At 41.7% G+C, this 26,065-nt stretch overlaps 1 protein-coding gene across 2 annotated transcripts in view; it reads left to right on the top strand.

Moving 5' to 3' along the window:
* The window catches only part of cpne5b (copine Vb), a 112,063-nt gene that overhangs the window by 70,278 nt on the left and 15,720 nt on the right, over positions 1-26,065 (top strand). For both annotated transcript variants that reach the window (XM_041952478.1, XM_041952486.1), the window contains 5 exons: positions 2,199-2,262; positions 14,843-14,946; positions 16,262-16,366; positions 23,895-23,936; positions 24,214-24,289. In XM_041952478.1, the coding sequence (XP_041808412.1) occupies positions 2,199-2,262; positions 14,843-14,946; positions 16,262-16,366; positions 23,895-23,936; positions 24,214-24,289 (391 nt within the window). The remainder of the gene's footprint in view (positions 1-2,198; positions 2,263-14,842; positions 14,947-16,261; positions 16,367-23,894; positions 23,937-24,213; positions 24,290-26,065) is intronic.

Here is a 26,065-nt window from a genome sequence, read left to right as displayed (position 1 = left end):
GTTCACTTGGACTCAAGGATGAAGTAATTCAATTTTGGTGGGCAGAGGTCAAAGGTCACTGTGACCTCACAGAACACATCTTTGTCCATAACTCAAAAAGTCATACGCTAATTAATTAAAAATTGATGACATATATATATCCAAAAGGTCAAAGGTCAGCTTCACTGTGACATTCTGGCCGTTATTCAACACCATAACTCAGGAACAGAAGGGAAGATTGTGACCATATTTCACATTTGTTCAGATGCTGAATTGGTGACACTAATCTTTGGTGTCCACCTTGAAACTGTGCTGATTGTAGACTTCTTCTGTGCTGTTGGGTTTAAGATGTGTGTGAAGTATCTATGTTTTACAATCCATAGCTCTCTGCAGCAACATCCATTTTTGAAGCGTTGTAGCTCAGCACAAACTCATTGGTTCTGCTGATATTGACCTTCAGGTGATTGTTGTTGCACAATGTGATGAAGCTCTCTGTCAGTCCTTTGTACTCCTCTGTAACAACAGTTTCTAAGTGAGGACAGCATGTTCGTCACTGGAAATTATTCCCTGCACTCATACATATAGTGATAGCTTCCATTTTGCATAAAAATACACTTCTCTGGACTTGTGTTTAATGCTAATTAGCCACATGATGAACTAAAATGCTGAACTGTATTAGCTGTATTCCACAACTCACCTTAGCCCTCCTCTGTGGGAGCATAAACTGCTCCAGAAAAGAGGACCAAACAGGAGTCGATGGTACGAATATGTCTTTTGCATTAACTGTGTGAACTTACAGTCCCGCTGTCAACCGAGCTAACTAGCTTGCCATCTTGACAGCTAGAAGTTGGAAGTTTGAGACCTGCTTTTTCTGCACTAACTCTTTATGACTTGGTGTATTATCCTGAGAATATAAAGTTGTGGAAGCACATGACCCACTGCAGAGAAATTAGATAGCAAAGTGATTTTAACTGATGAACACTTGAGGGGATTGCATGTTAGCGGTTAGCTCATCAGCTACAGCTTACTGTGTGACTGGACCTGTAATGTTGAGGACTGATTTTCTATCATTCATGTGTAGAATGTGTGTGTTTTTTTCTTGAGAAATTATGGCTATTTCGGTGTCATCGACAAAACAATAAAGAAATATTTTTGTTCCAGAACATGTGTACATATCTTTACCACTGAGGTTGAGATCCTTTTCCAGCCTTTCCTTTTGTTTTTTTATTTTTTCTTTTTACATCTTTTCCACTTACAATTTTTCATGTTCCAATATATGAATTCCATTTCAAGGGCATTGCAATTCAATTCCACCTGTCACCTTGAGCGTCTAAAGGATAGAGGAGATTTAGTCTTATTTGACAGCACTCCAAGTATCTGAACACAGAGACACAAAGACACACATGCACACTGTGCATAGAGACATTACTGAGACATACAGACAAATATATTACTATTGTACTCCAAACAATAGGATTGTTAAATTGGCATGTAAGGGGGAAAAGACAAAAGAGCTGGCCACAGAATGCAAAGAAAGAAAAGACATTGTGTTTGTGCAGACTCTCTGCCCTGTTTGAGTCAAGTGTAATAAACGAGACAAGAGCGTTGAGCTTTTGATGATCTTTCTGATTCTATAATCTCCCATCTCTTTTTTGAGATGTGACAGATGTGAATAAGCACACAACCCCAGTCTGTGTTAGATGATGATAATTACCAACATAGAAATGTCAAGGTTCAATCCGGCACTGTTATTTTGCCCTTAAGCCTTCAGTCTTCACCTGCTGCAGTTTAAAATAAAAATAGCAGGAGCTAAAAAAGAAATATATAAAGTAACGATAGCAGCAGAAAAAAAGAAGGAAAACAATCCATTAAAGTATGCAGCATGTTTACAAAGAGGTATTTTAAGAAGCACAGTAGTAGATTAATGCCTCTGTTGGCTTGATACCACAACTATTCAAGCCTTATTGTCTCTTGCAGAAAACGCATGATTTCCAAAAAGTCATGAAAGAAAGTTGCTCGTATCATCTTGAAAGACCAGAAAAAAGTCTTAAAACAAACTAGAAGCTGAGCAAATTCACATTTGCTCGCTCATTTGGAAATTGAACATGCTTTTATCCATGCAGCGGCCTGTGTTGATCTCTTAAAACAAGCAATGATGGACAAATAGAAGTTGTGTATCCCTTCATTTCTGTGACGCTCTTATTGTTTTCTCTCCACAGAGGGATCCCAGGGAAGAAATGTGGCACCATCGTCTTGTCTGCAGAGGAGCTGAGCAATTGTCGAGTGAGTAAGCCATAATAATTGTCCTTGCCAAACACACATTAGCAGGCAAACATCTGTCAGCAAAGCCTGCTTAAACAGACTTCACACATAAAGTGGACTGAGCACTATGGAGGCTTAGAGGTCAGACAAACAACAAACTTCCTGCTGACTTTGTTTAGTCCACAGCAATCAAAGAGCTGAAAAAGTCACTTTTCAATCCATTTATCCTTTAATAAATGTCCATTCATCTGGCAGTGTACCGGATCCTAGATACATTGTCTTGTTTACTTATTCTGAGATCAGATATTTAAACATTTTAATAATAATTGTTGGTCATTTTATATTGTACTTTATTTAGTAATGTATGTGCTTGTATGGTTGCTGCTTCTTAAAGCCAGCTGCAGAGGTAGTAGGTCCTCCACATCATGCGATCCTTCTGTCAAGAAGACACACACACACACACACACAGTGAGAATGCTTCGCTCACTCTCAAAGCTGTTGCAGACTTGTAGCGTACTAGCAGCTAACTTTTCCTGACTAATTTAACCTGGCTCGTAGCGAGGGTGGGTGTGAGACGTTGTGGCGGCAATCATAAACAGGAGCTTTACTTCCTCTGCAGCAGAGAAGTCACGGCCTTCTAACACTATGAAGCTGCAATCTAAGCTGACTATTATAACTCTCTACCTGCAGCATGTACTTCATGGTGGCAGCGATAACATGCAGGCGCTCTTCACTCTCACTCACATGAGAGAGATCCACTCACCACGATACCTGATGAACTCACTCCCACGCAGGTTGAAAATGAGGAAAAATGTATTTTTTTAAGACAAGACAATAGTTGCATACACTAAACTTTTTTAAAAAAAATATCATTTCATGACTATTCAAAAATTTGAAAATCATGACCCGGAGCCCCTAAAGTGTCATGAAGAAAAATAAAAAATATCTCGTGCACACGATATATATATATTTTTTTCTTCATGACACTTTAGGGGCTCCGTAGGTATCACAGTGCCTGTATTGAAAAATTGCATCTACATATTTATCTAAGTTTCTACTTTCTACGTATGTATGTACATATGTATCTATCAATGTGCACATATGTACATATCTATCTCCTAACCTACCTACCTACCCACCCATCTGCTACAGTGCCAGTCACACTCACACACCGACACACACACACACACCCTTGTGAGAAAATAGCAGCCAGGGCAGCTGCTCTCACTCTGCCGAGTGTCCCCCGCTCTAATGAAATGGCCCAGGAACATGATGGGGTGAGTGCTGACTGCCCCCTCAACCAACACTCTGCTGTAAAGCTTTGGATGCTTCACTGGGCTCCCAGCACGCAGATTAGAGGAGGATATTGAAAAGCAAGAGAGTGCAACAGAGCAAACGACTCAGAGAGAGAGATAGAGACAGACAGAAAGAGAGAGAGAGAGAGAGAGAGAGAGAGAGGGAGGGAGAGAGAGAGGGAGGGAGAGAGAGAGGGAGAGAGAGAGAGAAGCAGAGTGAGAGAGAGGGAGAGAGAGAGAGAGAGAGAGAGAGAGAGAGAGAATAAAGGAGAAAGAAATAATGGCACAATAAAAATGAACAGCAAACGAGCAGTGATAAGATGGAAAGAGATTTGTGAGTGTGTGTGTGTGTGTGTGTGTGTGTGTGTGCAGAAGAAGGAGACGGAGAGAGAACGAGTCAGACAGACAGAAACTGATACTAAGACAGTGAAGTGAATCAATAGAGGATTATTTCACACCCAGCGTGCAGCAGCTCTTAGCCATTAGAGCAGCATGGCTGATGATAGTGTGAGACAGAGCTCTGGTTAATTAAAACGCAGCCCTGCCTGACCTTGTCCCTTTAGCCTCTGGGACACACACGCACACACACAAGCTGACACATTCATACACAGATCATACTTACTTGCTTTTTAACATGCTTGTCCACAACCTGTCTTGATCCTCGTCTACATACAAACACATCTACATTAACATGGAAAGCTGCCAGATGCTGGATTTGGTGTCACCTACACAGCCTGGAATACTAAACAAGATGGGCTGTTGTTTTCGGTTCAAGCTGCTATAATCAATATTTTTATATTAACAATGGATCACATGACTACGTGTGTGTGAAAGGGTTTGCTTATAGTGATCCACAAATAATTATCACCCAACTCTGCAGTTCCTGTCAGCTCCACAGAGCAGATGGCTGTTTTCAGTGAGAAACCTCGAACCGTCCGTATGCAGTCCACACATTGCGGGTGTTACAGTAACATATTAATTTATTACTTTACCAACATAAAGCTCCATGTTGAAAGTAACTTGCTTAAAACTGGCTACCTGCCTACCACTGAATGACAGCCTAGTGAACGTAGCATTTAGCAGCTCAGACGTTGGTGGAGACCAAAACAGAGGTCTCCACATTCATCAGGTGGACACAAACATAACTCCAATGTATGCTGAATGCTATCTTAAATGGTGACACATCAATTTTGTGTTTACAGCTTGTTGCTACTGCCCCAAGTGGCCAGACTTTTAGTCGCTTCAACAGGAGACTAAACATTTATTTCCAGACTTAGTGACAAAAACATATTGGGTATTTTCTTTTATTCCAACACTTTGCTGAAACTATATGATCCTCACATGAGTAAAATATTCAATTCAGAATTTTACAAATTTCCCTATAATTCAGCCTGACACATTTGGTATCTGAACTAGAATTTAAAATGAAGTATAACACAAGTTCAGGCAGGCCAGCCTGCAGAGGTCAAGCGAAGAGCGGAAGAGCAGGGCGGCCCCACAACAGAGCCATGCCGCCAAACGTAATTTATGCAGTTTTGATAAATATACTTTGAATAAAGTGGTCCTGACAGAAATACAGTTCTCTTATTGAAGCACAGCATGAGTTCGGAATGATGGACCTTCTGTTGGGTCTGATGGAGTTGAGGAGGTTAACATGCGTTTAGCATTCACAAACTGACATGATTCATCTCTCCACCCTTGATGTCATCTCAAGAGAAGCGACTGTGTGGCGTGTGATTGTCTTCGTGGGGTTTTCTGCTGACATTCCCTGGAGCAGGGAAATGTAATACGTTTGTTCACGCTCACGACTGAACCTCATCAGTGAACCTTTGTGATGCAGACAGTGCAGAAAGTGAGTGGTGTGCAGTTTGTGTTTCTCTTCTTAGTGGAGCGAGCTGTTTCTTACCTGTCGGAAAGGAGACTAGTCCTCAAACAGCTGTGGTTGTGCTTTTTAACTTCTTCCCGGATTGTATTGAAAATTTTTGTATAGCAGTATTTAATATATTATAAACCTTAAATGACAACATTCATGCATGCCCCAAAGGAACAAACTTAGCTTGGGAACTGAAAGATATACAAGTCAACAGAGTTATCTATTAAGAACTTCACTGTAGCTCAAAGCTCGCAATTATTTTGGCTCTGGGGCCTTCAGCTGTTATTGACTTGAGTTGGCAGATTTATCCTTGAGGCATTATTATAAAACTACAAAGTATAACAAAGTTTGGAGAAAGGCACTTTTATCGCTTAGACACCTTTTAAAAACTTCTCTCACTTCAGCAGTTGAACATCATTAGGATAATGATCAAAGGAAGAGCAGCAAAAATAATAAACTGAGGTCACACAGTGGCAAAATGTTTGACAACAGAGACCATCCAATAATTAGATTTGCCAGAGCAGAAATCACAAATCCCTCTTTCGGCTTGCCTAATGCGGTCTTCACAATCTCAGCTGGCACAGGGAACTCGGTGGAGAAAACCTGAGCATCACAAGATGACCAAGATGATCTCCATAGCTGCTGTAGCATCTGTGATTTGATCACATTTTTGATGACATTCAAGTTAAGCCACGGCCGATGGTGCTGCTACAGAAGCTATGTGCATCGGCTGTGTATGCCGAAACCCCTCAAGCGAATAATTTGCCATTTCAGAAATGCGGTTATGTGCTTTCTTGTGAGTTAGAAAAGAAGATTTATACCACTCTGATGTCTATGTGCTAAATATGGACCCAGAGCCAGCACTCGATTAGCTTAGCTTAGTATAAAGACTGGAATTGGGGGGGGGGGGGCAGCTAGCCTTGCTCTGTCCAAATGTGACAAAATCTACCTATCAGCACCTCTTAAACTCAATAATTAACATGTTGTATCATCTTGTATTGTTTCATTCATGAAATGTGTGTAAAGTATTTTTTTGGCTTGGTGCATCTACAGTAACTCTCGGGAAGTGATTGAGCCCAAAAATGTCTTTAACACACAACTATAAATGATTAAACTAGAGGAGCTGAGGAGAAAATGTGTTGGTCATCATCACATGCATCACTGCATGTGTGAACCAATCGATTCAGGAGGATAGCACTGATCCAGGCTGTAACATTAGCTGTCGAAGCCTGCAGACAACCTGAATATAAATATTCCAGCAAATGTCCCTGTTTTACGACCCTGCACTGTTGACCTGACACACTTACTGACTTAGTTTGAGGTATTTCTCAATGTAATGCTTTGACACGTCTCAACGGTGTGGACTAAGTACTGCGAGAGACTGAGGAACAGAACTGACAATTAGCAAAACATTCTTCTCCCATGTGATCAAGTTTATGAGACGAGCAGTAAAGTAATCAACTTAAGCATATTGAAACATTTCTCCAACTCCATATGCTGGCTATTAAAAGTTTTTGCAGCTATCTAAACACTGTGACTATAAAAATATTGGGTTACATAAATTTGATTAACTCCCACTTGCAAACACTATTGACACACCCGAAGCGACCAATTTGCGCGGGTGGCAGCGGCGGGGGAAAATAAGACTCATGTACTCTCAGTGGACTCTTTTTAATCTAAGGAAAGAATGCAGCACAATCACTCAACTGTCATTCAGCTACTTTTAAAAGATGTGAAGTAAAAGTAAACCTTTGCATTTTAACAAAAAATTGAAAAAAGCCTCAACTTGTGCAGTGGAAACTTTAATTTCCTCTTATACAAAATGTTGTTGCTGCACAGCAGCAGATACAATCTGGATGCTGGAACCTCAGGTGGATGCTTACGCTCAGTCTAATGATAATAGCATTTCAAAATCTCACATATGATATTTCATGACAATATTGAGAGCCTGCTCCTGCCCACATTAGTATTTACTATATACTGTATTAATGAATCCTATAGGACCAACAGAATCCCAAATGTCGACTGCAAAGCGGTCTAACACTGGTCCATGTAGGAATTCTCTTTTATTTTTGTCGAACATATTTGCACAGGGTATATGAGCAGTGCAGAGTGGGAGCAGAGCAGCATGATTTAGCTTGGAGCGTTTCTCTGTGTTCCCTCTCCCTTCGAGATAAAGCTCCATCTCACGAACAAGCTGATACAACCCCAGGAGGATTTTCAGTTTGCCTTTTTTGCACCAATTTAACCAGATGACCATTTTGCAGCCTGTGTCTGTTGGCCACTGACAGCCAATGGAGATGACGACATTCCAGCTGTTTGCTGTGCACACTGTGGGGAGTTTGTCTGTCTGTGCGTGAGAGGAACTCCAGTTCTGTTCTTTTTTTTTTGCTCTTCTTTCTTCCAGATCCTCTACTTTTTTGTGCATTTCTATCATCAGCACAATTACAAAGTCTGAGCAGAATCGTTGCCACATCCACGTCTGTTTGCCTCACTTCCTGCGCTTCCATTCACTTTGCTGTCTTCTTTGATGCCTCTGAATTTCACATCACATTGTGCAATACAGGGTGAAGGGCGGCTTTCACCACATTTGCTGCGGTGCAAACTGGAACAGGTTTTTCTTAGCGTGAGCGGAGAACAAGTGGGATAGAGAAAATATCAAATGTAGCAAACAGAAAACCTGAAGCTGCTTGGAGATGAGCGATTAGAAGACGCTTTGAGCAGAAGCCATTCCACTCACGTACACTGTTTGGCAATCCTTGTTAAATGCTACAAACCAACAAGACAACATAAATCCCAGATTTCTTATCCCGTGACTCTTAAATGAAGAAAGAAACAAGGGAGCTAATCCAGGAAAGGAATTACCTATTTGTGGGATCGCTTGTGTAAAACAATGCACTGAATCCCTGAGGTTCACGCTCTGTATGTGAGCTATCATAAATCTGAGACTGTCCTCGTGTGGGTGCACTGTGAAAACACAGAGAACTGCTCACAAACAGCAGGGGGTTGTTTGTCATTGCTTATCACGTTACGTCCACCTTCCCTAGCCTTTCCTCCCCCTTTTTCTCCTCCCAGCCTCATCACTTTGGCAGTTAATTGAGTCACTACCCCTCCACCTTTCTCATTCACCTTTTTTAATCCTGACAGAAACCCACTGGCTCATACTAATTCATGCCGATGCCATGCTAATGTAAATGCACTGGTTTGGCTCTCACACTATACTTTCACTACACCCTCTCCCTGTTTCTCTTCTCTTTGTTTGCCCAACTATAACACACACACACACACACACACACACACACACACACACACACACTGCTCATCTCTCCTGTCACAAACACTCCTTCATTACTCCACCGAGGCTGTGAATGTGTCTCTATCCAGCCTTGCCCCTCTCTTTAAATATTGATACTCTGATTCTCTCCATATTAGCAAATGGCTGTTGATCACAGACCTTTGCAAGAGTGTGTGTTCGTGCCACAGAACCTTAATGAGGCAGGAGCAGATGCATATTTAATATCCTCAACACATTCCATCACCATAAATGCTTTTATGTGCCTATTAGCCTTGCGGAGGTTTCCTGGAGTGTCTTTCCATTCGCTGACTCAGAACAGCATCGTTGCCAAATTCTGCCTGTTTGAAAACCGAAAACCGACATTACTTCGTGCACAACCTGAGCGAAGGAAGCCCTTTTAATTCCTGGGGAGCAAATCAGTGAAACCTGGTCTTTACAGTTAGACAGAATGACACTATTGGTTGACTGGCTGCTTTAATCCATTTTGAGCCAGCTGGGTGTGAGAAGCCGCACTAATTGAGCCTTTAGACCAGGGCTTCCCAAAGTCCGGATCCAGCCCATAATTCAGCGATCATCATCTGCCATGTCCACCCACAGAATATCAATGAATTCAGAAAATGTGTGCACCCACCAGTGGAAGAGGCCCAGTCCATCCTGAGAGATTTAACAGAACAAATGACATTCATTTTGTTAGCAAGTGAAAATATGAAACAATTGTAGGCTAATTAGGCTCAAATAGAGTTAATTATTTATTTTATTTATTTATAAGTCCAGCCAACACAGTGTCCATGAGGACCCCTGCCACACTTTGTGTTATGAGTAGGCTACAATACATTATGAAGTGTATGTTGTTGTTGTTTTTAGATGTATTTTCTACTGCTAAATCAGTTATTAATGATGTTGAATATAGTGTGGCTGGAGATCATTCACAGCGATCCTGTCCCCACATGAATGTGGTTTAACTGTAGCTTATTTCCCTATGGTTGACATCGCTGTCATGGCGCCGTTAACTGCTGGAGACGGCATTGTGTGTTGCTGCCGCTCAGTTCACACATTAACGTTACACACGAGAGTTTGCTCTCAGCTCCTAAATCAAAGAGAGACAGAAAGTGCCTCGTTTTCTCCAGGACACAATAACCAGAGTAAATGTAGCAGTAAGAAAATGACTGAGTCAGAAATAAATATGGACTAACTGTCAGAGCCTTGCGTGCACCGGCTTCATGCCGGCCCAATCACAAGAGATGTGACTTTAATTCATTTATTAAATGTTATTTCACTATTGCCAAACATTCCAGACCTCTGCCGTTAAATAAAGCTGCAGACCTTTGAGTGATACATTTGAAAGCCCCTGCTTTAGACTGCTGTTACACATCAGAGTGATATGTTGTCTAGAGGGGGTGATGTGGATTCACTGTCAGTTTAATTCATTTAGTAATAGGTTTTGCTACAGAAACTGCAGTTTAATTTATTGCCTTATTTCCATCATGTTGATATTATACCCGATCGTTTCTTATTCTCCTCTCGATAGCTTAACTGATCTGGTGAAAGCCTTTTTTCCAATGAGACTCAACGCCCTGTGGTCAACATGAAATGGTTAATGTGGGTGTAGAGCAACAAAATCACAAGTTAAGCTCGATTTAGTTTCAACAGAAGAACCAACAATACTCCTTCAGGGCCACACAGCTGAGGCACAGACTTACTGTACATGTTGCCAGTGAGCTTCCCTTTGATGCAGTAGGTGTCTACACTGAATCCCAGAGAGCCCAGAGAGCTGCACACTCGCCAAGTTTCAGGTAGTGATTCAAAATTTATCAGAATCCATACGTTTGAATTAGCAGCTCATTTAGCAGTTATTGTTGTGACATAACGTCCATACTGCAACTAATGGATGTAGATGATGTAAATTAGAAAAATTAGACTGAATGAAGGCGTGTGATTTTACCACACTGTATCTTTCACTTCAGCTTATCTCAGTCTGATAGCTGAGCCCTGGAGAGCACCGGAGCTCCCGGCTTTCTTTAGTCGCTTTGATGGGGTGCTGGGACAAACACTGTTCATTATGTGCCTGCAGAGTTTTGTGCGAGCCGCCATCCAGTGCAGCCCAAACTGTAAACTCGAACACTACTTTCATGTGTGTAAAGAGACTCCAGTGTCACAGTCTGTACTGGTTGAAGTTAAGTACTTGTTGAAATAGAAAACACACCCCCACAAGCACACACACATGCAGTATTCAGGGACAGAAGACAGAGAGTGAGATGAAGTGAAATCTGTCGCCACAGCGAATAGTTCTGCTTTCTCATGTTTGGATGACATAAGCGTTCAACTTCTTACGTGTCAATCAGTGCGCAGCGTGGGAGCCAACGGTCCCCGGGAGGGTCGAAGGAGTGTTTCTAAGAGAATGGAACAGAGTGAGAGAGTGAGTCTTCTGTGTACGAGGCTTGTGTGAAATGGCAGACGTGGTGTGTGTGTGTCCTCAGGGCGAGGGTAGGAATACAGATAAAGTACCAATCGCCGCTGGAGTGGAGTGGATGTGTTCATGAGTGTGTCAGAGGGAAGTGTGTGCCGCACGGTGCCTGGCTGTGTGTGATAAACACACAGAGAGGACACTGTTTCAAGATGCATACAGAAATTAAAATGGGCATTGGCACATGTGCACAGAAACGACTCACAAATGCAACCTCGCACACATTCTTTCTCTGATTTGCCACTCGGCGTGCAGCCAGACACAAGGTGCAAGCTGCAACATTAAAAAGCTATTAAGCTATCATTAGTGGCACCATGGCTGCCTAGTGTAAGGCCCCGGGCTCCGACAATCTACTGTTATAGCATCTGAACATGCTATAATGGACCCACTGTGTTTCAGAGATTAGCTACAGCCCATATGCCAGAGATAAGTCGGGCCCCTTCCCTGCACTGCCACCACACAAGAAGAGCGAAGAACAGGGAGGGAGGGGGTTTTAGCAAACACGTAGTCCAAGCCTCAACAGCAGTCAACTGATTTATACTCGGGGTTGGCAAAAGTGCTGCATTTCATGATAAACAGCTGGTGGAGAAAATGCACAATCAGGCTTATTTATTAGGGAGACCTGGTGTACTACAGACAAAGAGTAAGGGTTGGTTTGCAGTGAGAATTAATCTCCCAGCATCTGCTGCTGGTCTTTGACTTATGTCATCTACATATGTTTTTATGGCCTTTGTTAGTTCAGCTTTTGAATCCACATTAAACTTCGGTCACCTTTAGACACAGTTAATTCGTCAGATAAATACATCACCAAAGAATTTTGTAAACTGATTAATAGTTGCCAAGCTGATGCAAAAATTAAAGTCTGGTCATCTATTAAAATTGCACCTGCTAAACTGCCATAAATCTGATTAATCTGGTCATGTAGAGGGCAATTTTGGAAAAGCAGAGAAACAAAATGAGGAGCCACAGTGTATGATGTCACAGTTCACTGGCCTACCAATGTCAAAATATTGAAAAGTTGTTTAAAGCCAGACGATGCTGCATGGAATTGCCTCAAGTGATGTCACTTGAGTCAGCGTCGCTTTGAAAATGAAAAAGTGTGGGGGTGTAGAGGTTACCAGATTCCTGTACTCCGCTCAAGTCTACAATGGCCGCTGCTGACATCACACCACCAAACTGATGGTGGTTTAGGTGAATTGTGGGTAATGTAGGCACCAATTTTTGATGAGGAAGTAGAATGAATGGAATAAAAAAAGGAATGCAATGCTAAATAGGTGGAGCACTCATTTAAGTTTGTGCATATGTACCATATTAGGTGTAGGTGACAACTGCAACTAACAGCTTTGTTTGTCTTTATATTTTAATTAGCTCAATTTTATAATACACAAGCCATAAACTGAATAAATATGCTATGCTAGCCTATCTAGTACATACATTTAATCAAGAATGGAAAAGGGACTAAACATTATTAATAACAGCAACTCTGTGATTTGCCAACCTTGGTTTAGAGGCAAGTACTTAAAAAAAAAAAAAATCACATGATGATGGATTGATCTTGCAGTTCTTCTTAATAGGCCTAACTGTTGCACCATCATGTTATTTGTTTAAAACAAGAAGCAAAGCAAAACATATTCAAAAAACATAAAGCCAAAAGCAAACATTGTGTGTTGTGTCTGATGTTTCTCTGTGGCTGAAACAGACTTGAAGCATCTGTTGCTTCCCAGATACTGTGATGGGTATCAGAAAAAGTTAGCTTGACGGCCATTACTCATGCTAGAATTAGACTTGGTAAGCAGCTGGCGCTAATGTTAGCAGGAGTGCTGGTGGGTGGATACGGTACTATGGTTAGGGATTACAATGCATGCATACTTGAACACACACACACACGCACACACACACATACAGAGGCTGTGTTTATAGATAAAGCTAGAGTGCATGGTAGGCTGACTGCCAGTAGTTCATATGAGTGAGTGCATGTAAGCAGGGGGCATTCACAGTACATGGACTAAAACAATGGCAATCATATGTCTACACCCACATCCGCACACAAATTAGTGAAAAGATTTTTTCCAAGCAATTGACTTTACATAATGTGATTCATTCAACAGTCGTCAGAGCCTTTCTCTCCTTCTTCCAGCAACCGTGTTGTGTTTGTGGGTATTTGTATGGGGAGTGTGAGCGTGCACTATCTGTACTTGTGTGCTTGAGTGTGAGGATGTGCTGGACAGGAGTCCCACCATCCTCACACACTCAGAGCTGAAACTAATTGTGCTCGTCTCCAGCAGATAGGCGGTGACTCACGGTGGCTACAACGTGACATGTTGGCACGAAGGAGTTTGAAATAAATACCCGACATTAACCCAACTGAAGTCAGCATTCATTAGGTCTTCTACTCAATCATGCTCATTAACAATATGACCTTAACATGGATTTTGAGCTCTGTCAGTGGCCGACTGTGGCACCCTCAGTGCAGGAAGGAGCGAAACCGCAGGTCCTTCATTCCCACCGCTCTCAGACTGTACAACTCTACTGTATATTTGTGCAATAACCTCTGTATCTGCTAATACCTGGAATCAGTGTTACTTTATCAACCACATCCACCTCCTCTGTGATTGTAAACATCTATAAAACATCTATAATCTGCTCTCTTGCACTAGAAGGTATTTTTATATATTATTATATTATATATTTTTTTTTCTTGCATTCACAGTACATAGAAGACCTTATTTTTTAAATTTCTTAAATTATTTTTATTTTTGCCTATTTGCACAATTGCACTGTTCTTATTTGCACCTTTCATTAATAAAGTCTTATCTAATCCAATCTAATTATTTAACCGCATACTTCATCAGTTACTGCATCAGATCGTTCACAGTGTTATAGAAGATGTTAGGGCTACTCAAATCTCCATTTACCAATATTTTTGCATTTGCATTGAATCTGTGTGATGGTAGGGTCACTAGTATTGACAATCCTGTGAATCGACACCATACTCTGCTGCACTTTTACTTGATTGTTGGTTTGCAATATGGCTCGGTCTTATTGGTTCCCTATGGACTGAAATATGCTGGAATATACGGCGCTCAATATACAGCTGGGCTGACAGTCGAGGGTGACAAAGTACAGGACAGCATCACAAAAGTTGAGAAAATTCTAAGGATATATAGGGTTGATCCAGACGAAGTGATTATGAGATGTCCACACCCGCAGGTCAAACAGATATAGGAATAGCATCGTGGTCTGCAACCATTACAGCCTCACAGGTCTGCTAGTGTGGCTCTTATTGCAGTAGATGGTGTGAGCAGATCAATGAGCACACATGCTTACCTTGGAAAGACTTATTTGTCCCAATGTATTTGTTGCTCTGTAAATGTAATGAAATATTTAAAAAGCATCTACATTTCTCTCTGAAAAATATTCGCAATATGCCAAGAAGAATGAATGGGAGTAAACACACACACACACACATTGGTACAAACATATACTACAGTATTCATGCAGTATTCATTATCCTACTGTGTGATGCACAGCTGCCTCCATCTGCTGTCGCGCTGTAAACTGTGAAGAAAAAAGAGAAGAAGTAGGGGAAGAAGGGCAAAACAGGCCATATAAATAATACCTCCCCCCCAACATATCTCACTCTTGTCTCCTTACATTTCCATGCATCCCTGCAGGACAGCGCCACTATGCAGTTCTGTGCCAACAAATTGGACAAGAAGGACTTCTTTGGCAAGTCGGACCCTTTCATGGTCTTCTACAGAAGCAACGAGGATGGAACGTGAGTCCTTGGTGTGATTTTGTTTTGTCATTCCAGTTGCAAGGGCTGGTGCTGCCAGTGGACCGCTGTTTTGAGGAAGACCCCCTGAGTTAATCATAATCAAGTTGAATTTTGCGATACCAAAGCTTTCTGAAGTCCACAGTGAGAAGAAAGCGTCAGATGTTAGGTTGCCCTTGTTAAAGCAGGGTAAATTAGCTCCTGCGAGAGCCTTTGAGACATGGGAAAATGTGGTTTTAAAGTACAAGAACATAAAGGTCACAGTAACATAATACAAAAATCAAATAGAAGCCATCTTGGAAAGAGGAAGAAGCAAGAACAGTATAGTTGCGAGGGATGAGGATATATGTACATTTTGTGAGGAGAGCTGCATGCACAACTCAAGAGGCTGCATACAGAGGCAAGTATCCTGCTCACATTAAAACCACAACTCCCATGACTGTGTCTTACATAAATGACTCCAGGAGAGCAAATAGGAAACAGAGGCAATTACTGTAGAAAGCATAAAAGCAAGGGGCAAGAAAACCCCACAATCTGCATTTTCCATCAATAAGAAAAACACTGTCAGTTTTTCTGAGGCAATTCATGTAGGGATGCATATCACTCCCCGAACTCCTCACGCTTTCCCAGAGTACTGCTCAGCCTCCCGAGGGGCTGTGCAGGAGTGGCAGCGTCAGCCCTATGTAGCCGGAGATGCTTTAGCAAGTGCTTCATTAGCCATCTTCTTGCTTTTCTCAGTAGTTTTTTCATACGTAACAGAGGGGGGTACAAATTAGAGGCCTGTGTGGCTAAAAGAATCACAGGGTTTTAAAAGGCTTGAGGCACTTAGTGGAGCACATGTAATCCAAGGCTTTGGGTAAAAAAGAAAAAAAAGTGATATGCATTGTTGCTTTTCGAGAGGATATTTGGGGGCATTTGATAGGAATTTATGTGGCTCAGCTCTGCAAAACATTTCAGATATCAGAGAAATACATTTGCATATCTTTGCCACACTTATGGTCAAGGAAAGGATTTCAAAGCCAGACTGAAATATTAAATTATTCTCTGTGGTCTAAAACACAATATAGCTGGGAGACAGGCCAAGCGGTAAACAAAGCTGGGTTCAGCCCTATTTAAAGCGTCTCTCCTGCGACTGTAGGATTTGACATTGTCTCTCCTGTTGCCTCTGTCTCTTCAGCTGCACGCCCCTCCCCTTATTTCCATATTTATCTCTCCCCCCGCCTTGTATAATTAACAAATAATTGTCTCTGCCTCTTTTTGAACGTATCTTTTCCTAACTTCACTCCTCCTCCTCCTCCTCCTCCTCCTCCTCCTCTAGGTTTACTATCTGCCATAAAACAGAGGTGGTGAAGAACACGTTGAACCCGGTGTGGCAGCCTTTCACTATCCCCGTGCGGGCGCTCTGCAATGGAGACTACGACCGGTACAGTGCAACCTCCACCTGTTCTTTACACTTCCTGAACCCTACAGCTGCTCTTTAATCTTTCACCGCTGCATTTATCCCCTCTATTTCTACCTCATCACACACACATAGAGATTCTTGCACACACGCCTTGAATAACGTTAGCTAGTTAATCAATAATGTAGGCCCCATTGACACCTTCTGCCTCCATTGATTTCTGTTGGGCCAATCTATCGACTGCCTTCATGGCCCCTATTCAGAATCTCTCAGACTGACAAACTACATACTGGTAACAGCCATTACTACACCCTGGGCGTTGATGAGTTTAACCAGCAGAAATCAATACCAGTTCAGCATGGTGCGGTGTTAAGCCTCCCATTCTTTAAACTGGCATATTATTTCTTCTGCTGTGTGCTTAGGACATCTTTTGGTATTGATTTCGTAGAGAATAGCACGGGTCAGGCACAGTGAGCCTCTAATCTCCAGTGACCTCCTTGTGGTGTTTCTGTTCAATGCTGTTCTTCTCAGATGTAATCTCTGAGCAATAGAAATTTACTAGCATTACACTCACTTACATTTAGTCACAACAGTGTGTGTAAACTGGCTGCAGCCCTGAACGCTGACTGCCCAATCGTGGTTTAGTGAGTGCAGCGAGGATTTCTCCTCGTGCTGACGCGGTGCACATGGGGCTGTAGTAAGAGCTACTTGGCATTTAAAGAGTTTGGAGGGCCGTATTTTGAATCTTTGCATCAAATACCAGATCAATACCAGAGAAAAAAGTGTAAAGAAGGGATTTAATAGCTTGTTTGTCATTGACATGGAGTGGAAATGAAAGAGGCACCATTCTCCCTATTACAAGCCTGCAACAATGATTGCTGTTTCAAGGTAAAATAGCTGCACAATGTTGCTTTAAGAAAACTGATATAAGAGAAGAAGATATCAAATGAACCTACCAAAGTATGAATATATAGTTCAAGAAATATTATGAATACATATCTAACTAACATAACTTCTATTCATCATCGTTTTACATTTCGGCCCTAGAAAGCACTGAATTACAATGCTGACTAAATATCTAAAATAATGATGGGTTGCTCTTCCCACTTGGCACATAATTAATGTAGACGTGTTGTGTCAGAAGGGATATGAATTCATTTTTCTCCCAGCTTATCTGCCTGCCTCTAATTTAAAAGACAGAGCTGGGAAGAAAACAAGCTAAATCATGAAGGAGCCATGAGGGAAGATGAAAAGGAGTGGCAGACAGATTACTTTTGTGGGGGGAAATATTTCATGTGGCATACTGTATCTGTTTTGTGCCTCTCCCTCTTTCCTCGCCTCTCGTTCAAAGGTGTTTGTCCTATCTTCTCTGTATGCGGTCAAATTCTAATTACTGAGAACACTGAGAACCTGGTATGTGTGTGTGTGTGTGTGTGTGTGTGTGTGTGTGTGTGTGTGTGTGTGTGTCAGTGTGCGCGTGTGTGTGCACGCGTGTGTGTGTACTTTACCCAAACACACAGACAGGAACGTAGTGACAGATAGCTGTCTTATGGATGTATGGGGTTGCCTCCAAAGGTGTTTGACACTTGGAGAAATATTAAATGAAATTGTGTGAGCCGGCCAATCACACATGAGCTCAAGAAGGGTCACTGCCATGTCAGAGCCAATCATACACGAGGGACCGAGCTGGGCATCAAAGGCACTTCCAAAAATGCAAACATGCACACACACACACACACACACACACACACACACACACACACACACACACACACCCCACACACACACAAATGGCCACACTTAGACTATAATAAAATGTGACAAGCCATGAGCTGAAACAGCCTGAAAAGCTGCAAGTCCTGAAATATCACAGACAGCGTTATAATCAGGTTACATACTACATATTTGGGCATGGGCGAGGAAGAAACTTTGTGTGCCAGCGCTTATTTCTATGAGAGGGGAGTGGGAACGTCTGTCGGCCTTTTTAACTATGTAGTTCTGAAACTCACTTATTTAGGGATTTTTTTTTCCAACCTCTGTGATGCTACGTTATCATCCAAGCTGTATTCATGCCAAAAAAAAAAAACAAAAAACAAAAAACACCTCACTCTTAAAGATTGTCAATGCTTTAATCAATGTTCATATCCACCAACCCAAGGCAAGTTTCCAGTGATTTGAAAAGTGGCAACATGGTGCCCATGCCCTAGAGAGCCTGGGAGTAAAAATCATCGAAATCACTTCAGACCATGTTTCAGTGCATATATCAAAAGTCTAAACTAAATCAAACACTTGCAGATGCTAAAGGTCAGTTTGTCGCTCTCATCAAACGTCCACCCTCGTAGACTGCTGTCATACACCCTGTTTTGCGACATGCTCTGCATCATGATGTCAAGCCTGTGATGGTGACGGATGCAAGGAGAATAAATGCATAATAACATGTTAAGATCCATGAAGATGAACTGAAATGCCTGAGCTTGTATTTCAAAGTATCTTTTTCTGAACTTCTGTGACATGTGTAGTTCACACAGTGTGAAAAATGAAAACCATTGCCTGTCTAACTTTGCAGACAAGAACAAACAAAACTAAATGATTCAGTGAAATCTCTGAAAAAGTCTGCACTAGGTGCACTTGAGGCCCCTTGTAGAGCTTCCTGAACACTGTGGACATTTGGATTCAGCCAAGAACTCACATCACCTCTGGATTCATTTAACATAAGTCAGACTTCCATCCAAACAGCACCATCTACTACTGTTGTAAATGTGAGGACTTGGATGCATCAAAAGAGTGAGCTGATATCACTAATTCTCAAGTCGGGCTCCATTAAACCACTGAAGAAGAGCACAATTACTAGTTAAACCTCAAACGATGTAAAAAAAAAAAATTGGAAAAGGTGATGGAAAAATGGTATTTAGGTTTGTTTCATGTATTTATCTGAGGAAGGTTACAGTCTCCTCATCGCTCCACACACATCTGATGTTTAATTCTGACACCGTCTTTCATCTTTGCAGTGGAGCGGAAGCTTCAGTGAACGTTAAAGGCACATCCTTCATTTCCGTCATGATTGCACTTTGTTGCACAAAGCTTTTACTAACACACCGAGTTTTCCGCCTCAGCCAATCAAAAAAAACAAACTTTTTTGCTCTATTTTTTAAGTTTTCATTGTTTCTTCTCAGGCTTTCAATATGTAAATTGAATAAAAACAGCACAGGTGTGCTGTCTCCTTACTTGTTCTTGCTTTATATGACCTCTGTAGATGCTTTGTCTCCAAGTCTGAGGACTCAGAAATGATATGACCCAAAATTTTAAGAGTTACACAAGAGGCAGATTGCTTGTATAAGATGTTTATGTTGCTATGTTTGAGGCAGTGACGGTGGCTCCAGCAGCTTGTTATCTGGGTTGCTACTTTACTCAGTGTCACTCTAAGTCCAGCACATGTTGCAGAAGCACCTCTATCTGTTGACAGCACTAGCCCAAGTATGTCAGCGGATGACCTACTGCTGATTTACTTTGCTCTAATTAGATCAGCGCTTTAGTTTCTACATGTTCCTCTCATTAGATGCACCAAAAGGGAAAAGGAGAAGTTGGGCCGAGTTCAACAAAGGGATAATCTGCTCTCCCAACTGACAACTCGAAAGGAACAAAGGAGGGAAGACACAATGTCTTTACTTTGTCTCTTGAACCAGACAAATAAGCACTGACACATTGTGCATCCTCAACAGCCCCCACAATAGAGAACGGGATTTGTAATTTGAGTATTAACTTTTCATCGTTGAGAAAAATTATGAAAGGTAGCATCCATCATGATGTGCAGCCACGCTGAACAAAGATTCAGCTGGCTCAAGCACGATTGTTGCTGCACATAATCTGTCATTGGGAAAGCATTGCTTGTTATTGCTAGGACACAACACTCCAGATCTGAATCATCGGCAAAGGCTATCTGTCGACCATATTTTAGTCAGATTTGTTAGTAACCTTTTAAAATATCTTGCACACACACAGACAAGAGTAAAAAACACCTCCACCTTCTAACTTTGCTGGCTGGCGACAGGGCGGCGCAGTGATCTGCGTCTCTGTCTCTGGTGTCCATGGAGCATTTCAGGTATCCTTGAACAAATCTATCTCTCCATGTGTACATACACTCTGCTGTGGAGGCAATAGACTACATTTTGGCAAAGAAGTGGAGAGCAGAGGGAAGGAAAGTGAAGGACAGGAGGAGAAACGAAGGACAGGAGAATAACTGATAAGAGGCAGCAAAGGCAAGCATACTTTAAGGGTTGGAGGGAGAAACAGAAATCCAGTATGTCAAAGCTCCTGTTCCAGATGAGTAAGTGAAGGAGATGAGGATGAAGGAGTGTGAAGAGGAGGGGAATGGAAGGTGCTTCCAAGTTGTGTATTCTGCTCAACATCTGATGTGTGAAGAAATTTAAATTCCCTCCATCCTTCTATATATACATACTCCACACCCCCGTATACTGCGCTTCCTCTGTGTAGGTGGTACCTAAGGTACTTGCATATATTTTATTGCTGATAATTCATGAAAAACATCAAAAGAATCCATTCTTTCTCATTAACATGCTCACCCAGGTGACTCAAACACAGTCTATTTTCATCCCTGGCAAGAGATCACAGACAGATCCGTGTAATTGGAACTGAAGAATTGTTCAGTGTCAAATGCAGCCTCCTTTTTTCCCTCAATTATATGCGCCTCCATTACTGAAGATGAGTCATGTTCACTGAAGATGCCTTAGAATAGTAGCTGGAGATATCTGAGGCAGATTAGTTTTGGAGTGGATATTGTTCTGAGAGTTCAAGGAGCCACTCAAGGATCTGAGCTTCTGAGTCCTTTGATGCAGCTCTAAGTTAGGATTTAAAATAAATTGATGGCAAACGCTTTGAGCCAGCATGATGACAGCTTCCTGATACTTGGTTTGAGTGACGTGGCGTGTGCTAAAACCACACCTCATACACTTAGCACCAGCACTGCCTATTGGCCGGTCAGGGGAAGGGATGCCTTTCCCTGTCTTTCTGTTTCTGCTGTCTCTTTCTGTGTCTGCCTTACCTCTACTTGTTCCCTCTCTTTTTCCACACGGGAAGATAAGCATCATGTTGCTACCACCTGGGTGACAAGCACATTTTCTCCAGCTCACAGCCTTGAAGATAACCTCAAAAGAACAAACTGTCACCACAGAGCGACAGGGGCCAGGTGGCAGGGAGGAAGTTGGGCTTATTTCAGGGATCTTTCAATTCCTCAGTGACAGGAAGGAGTCTCTGATGTGCCGCTTGCTTCTGTTTCCTTTGGATCTGGGCTGGTGTCAGTACTTGTGTAAGACGAAGTGGGGGAGAGAGGAGAGACATGGGGTTGAGATCAATGTGACGAAGGAAAGAAAGTGCCAAAAAAAAGTTTTTTTTCCTCTTCTCCTCTCTGCAGGGACATTGTTTCTGCTGCATTGGTGTAAAATGTTGTCAGTGTCTTTTTTCTTTTGAATGATGGAAGTTAATGTGCTGCTGTTTGCAAGTTACAATTTTTGGAAGTGTTTTATGCAAGCTGCCGTTTTCTCTTGCAAGATGCAGCCACCTGCTCTGCCTTGTTCTAAAGCTGGCAAGTATAGTTTTAGAACAAAGCCATTTTAATGGATTTTGGGGCTCCCTTAGTACTATTTCACATAAAACACTTAGGTCGCGTTCAGACCTAAAAGTCTGTTTCCTTAATGGAACCAGTTCGAGGATGATATGTAGTTCCAGTTTTCCAATTAGTCTGGTTTGCGTTGACGAAGGCCAAACTCAAACAGTCCAAAACAGTCAATAAAACACTCCAGATCGATTGATGGAGGTAACACACCCAAAAGCTGTAAGATCATTGGTCAGACAGGTGGTGAGTAAAAACAAAACAGCCAACCCCTCGCCCTTTAAACCTGGACCACTATACTATAGTACTATGATTCCTATCGGACTACGACTACATCATGGAGCGTTTTTTTGTGTGGACCAGGGTTTGATTCCTGCATTCACACCAATCCAAATGAGCTGACCAGGGGGATAAACGCTCCAGGATTCAGTCTGACCAGAAAGCGTGTGAAAGCTGCCTTAGCTTTGAATGAAATGGACTCATGGACTCCAGTAAAATATTTAAAAATAGCCATGATTACTGTCATTTAGTCATTAACACACCAAACTGAACAACAGACTCTTTTAGGAGAATAAATGATCCTCAGTATTTATTATCCTCATTGCAGTCGATAGTGATAATGAGCCTCATGTATTTGGCACAGAAAACACCAAGGCTCACAGGCTGGAACAGGAGTTCACACCTGTAGCTGCTGTCTTCTGTCCTTGTTAATTACAAAAGGCTTAATGACATTCATGAAGTTGTTGAAAAGAAACCCCAGATCATTCCAAAAAAGTAGTTTCTTCTTTTAAGACAACGTTATTCCATCACAGAACACTTAAAGGTGGAATTTCTTTACCACTGGTAGTACTGTGGAGCCTTTAACAAGTGGGTCCCGGATACGTAAGCACATGCAAGCACGCAGCCAAGCAAATCCACATCCTGCCGTTGATTTCACACTGTTCTGCTGATTGGCAGTCAGTGGCAGTCATGTGGTAACAAGCGTAGCAATGTGCCCACAAAGGTAGCGAAGACCACCAGCAAGTTAATGGACAATTTAAAGTATCTTTAGATATCGGCTTTGGAAGAAAGGAAGAAAATGCACGAAATGTGTTTTTTAGTCCTCCAGCATACACACAGTGTGGTTTGCTGAGAAACACTGTGTGCAAACATGACTTTTCTTTGTTTACAAGAAAAGTCCAGACAGCGCTTTTAAACACTGTGCCTCGGAGATCGTTTTGAAGCAGACGAAGACAGACACTGGCTTCACTACTTTTGTAAAAAGGGCTGTAAACTGGTTTGCTGCCAAAATTAGAGAACAGATAACAAGACAGCTTAGCAGCATGTTACAGTTATCTCTCATTGAGCACAATATACATCAGTTTCTGCACTAGTCCTGTGTGCAAAATCCCAAACATCTCCCAAACTCTGCTCCCTGCTATAACTGAAAGGGCCTCAGATATACTTTCTCTCTGTCCCATTTTGTCCTTTTCTTGATCAGTGGCTCATTGCAGATTGATCATTCTATACATTGTATGTTTGACGGCATGTCTCGTCAAATACAGTAAAGTCATACATTTGTCCCATGGCATTATTGCAATAGTTTGAAATGCCATGCTGGGATATAAAACTCATTCTTGGAAACTGCGTCTGGCAAACAATCTGACCAGACGATCCATTGGTAGCTTTTTATGGAGCTTTTGATCTTTCAGTTGTTGATGTTAAGATTTTCCTTTTTCTGAACACTTTGTCCGGACTTGCATGGACAAATGTTGAGAACATGTACAACCCATTGTCATGACAACTGGGCAAACTCCATCTGCGGAGGAAGATCATGTGATATGACTAAAAGCAAAACAAGCTGCTGAATAGAACTTGTGGTAAGATTTTTGCCAGCTGGCTGCTTTAAAATCTAACCTCATTGTGTGTCTGACCCCCCCCCCCCAGAACAATCAAGGTGGAGGTGTATGACTGGGACAGGGACGGCAGGTGAGTCTGACTGCCAACACATGCCAGACTGGTATTGAATTAATGAATCTTTAACCTGCAGTTCATCATTTAATTAAAGAACCGCCTATGTCCAATTATAAAATCTGAACTCAAACATGAACTAAGTTTAAGACAAAACTTCTTCAGACATACTCTCTCAAGGAACCAATCATTTCTGTCACGACACTCCACTCTGTCCAAACTTCTGTCCTGTTATTTGTACCAGCTATTTTTTTCTTCCTCACCGGTGTTCCTCTCGTTTTATTGCATCTCCCAGCCATGACTTCATTGGGGACTTTACGACCAGCTACCGAGAGCTAGCTCGAGGGCAGAGCCAGTTCAATGTGTACGAGGTGAGTAATTCCATGGTTTTCACAGTTCAACAGCGTGTCTGTTGGCTCCTGAGATCTGGGATCCCTCTGCACCCGGCGTCTTGGATCCCATTTCTGACACCAGTGACATTTTTATCTCTGACATCACTGTTGCAGCGTTTAACATAACTCTAGCACATACCTTTCCATGGATATCTTCTAGTCCTGCACCAAACATGTGCTTTTATTCAAAAGTAGCAGAAACATGTTGAAAAAGTTCTCATTTCATTTCTTTAAAGGGCGTCTATGTGGTACAGTATTTGTGCATGTCTCCCCACCTTCCCCAGGCAATTATGCATCCAATTAAATATTTCTTCTGGCCCTGTTGTTCTTTTCAAATTTCAAGATTTATTTTGCCACAATAATCACCTGGATGCTGACACACATAGAAATGGGGCTATTAGCAGCAGCGTGAAGCAGGATTAATAGAAGAACAATCCAGGGATTTGGAATGATCATAGCTATTTCTCAGTGTTTCTCATGGGATATCTTACTGTGCCTCTTAATAGCACACAATACAGCTCTGTATGCAAATTACAAACACAGCTCATTTAAATGTTTCATCCCAGAATCCAAAGTTCTGCTTCATGCTGATTGAAATCACTACTTTGCCCAGAACAGAATTTATTATGTTAATTCATGAGGAAATATTTCAGTTGTAGGAGAAGAATCGAACACTTGAAAGTCAAAACCATAAAGGAGGGCATGTCAATACCTTCATGCCTCTGTGGTTTAGTGGCCTTCAGCCAAAGGACAAATACCTGTCTTTTGGATGTCAGCTCCATTATACGCTACTCTTGATTCCTCTCTACCTCCCAGTGAGACTGAAAGGCCCTTTAGTTTTTGCATCAGCAGATTGTTCAGTGTGTCAGACAAATTGCCATCCCTCCATGTTAAATTAGGGGCTGTCACTTTCATGCCTAGCAGCCACAGAGGAACAAGGTAATGAGCTGAGACATCTTTGGTCTCTGGATTGACATTTTTCTCTTGTTCTGGAGGCGGTAGAATACTGGTAAAGTAAATGCAAGTCTTGCAGGCTTAAGCCTGTCACACCCATCGATTCTCTGAAGCCTCAGACCCGTGTTTGAATTTGGAGTCTTGTCGCCTTTAATAGTATGATTGACATGTATAAGACACTGGAGATGAAGTGTTGCTATATTAAGTGTTTCTAAGTGATCCTACATGAGCTAGGCTTTCCCCATCTGTTACTCCATGCACACAGCCTGTCTCATCTTCATTAAATTAAATGCTCCTCTGTCAACTTACATTGACAAACTCATTGTTCATCCTACCTACAAAATGCATACATCTATGTGATGGCATGCACTTTTCCTCATGCCGCCCACATGACATTGCTTGCACCCAATTAGAGAGGAATTATATAGTAAAAGTTCAGCGGGTGGGGGTGAAATAAGTCATGGAAATTCTATTTTAATGCTTGTTAAAAATAGTTGCAGGCCAGCAAACAGGAAATCATAGGGAGTTTTACAGTTATATACTAGTGCAACATTTTGCTGGGGTGGATAAACGGTTGACGGTTGAATAAACTGTTTGCAGCCTTGGACATTGGTTTTTTCAAACAGATTTTTTTAAAGACTTTTATGTTCAGAATTTTAAAATTGTTTTTGCAAAGGTCTCAGGTTGTTTTGATTACTGTTTATTTATCATCTGATTTTGTAAGGACTGGCAAAACTAAAACAAAATTCCAATATTTTATTATTGCAGTGTGTACATATACTAATGTGTGTGTGTGTGTGT

Source organism: Chelmon rostratus, chromosome 2, assembly GCF_017976325.1.
Source record: "Chelmon rostratus isolate fCheRos1 chromosome 2, fCheRos1.pri, whole genome shotgun sequence".
NCBI lineage: Eukaryota > Metazoa > Chordata > Actinopteri > Chaetodontiformes > Chaetodontidae > Chelmon > Chelmon rostratus.
This window is presented reverse-complemented; position numbering and strand designations above follow the sequence as displayed.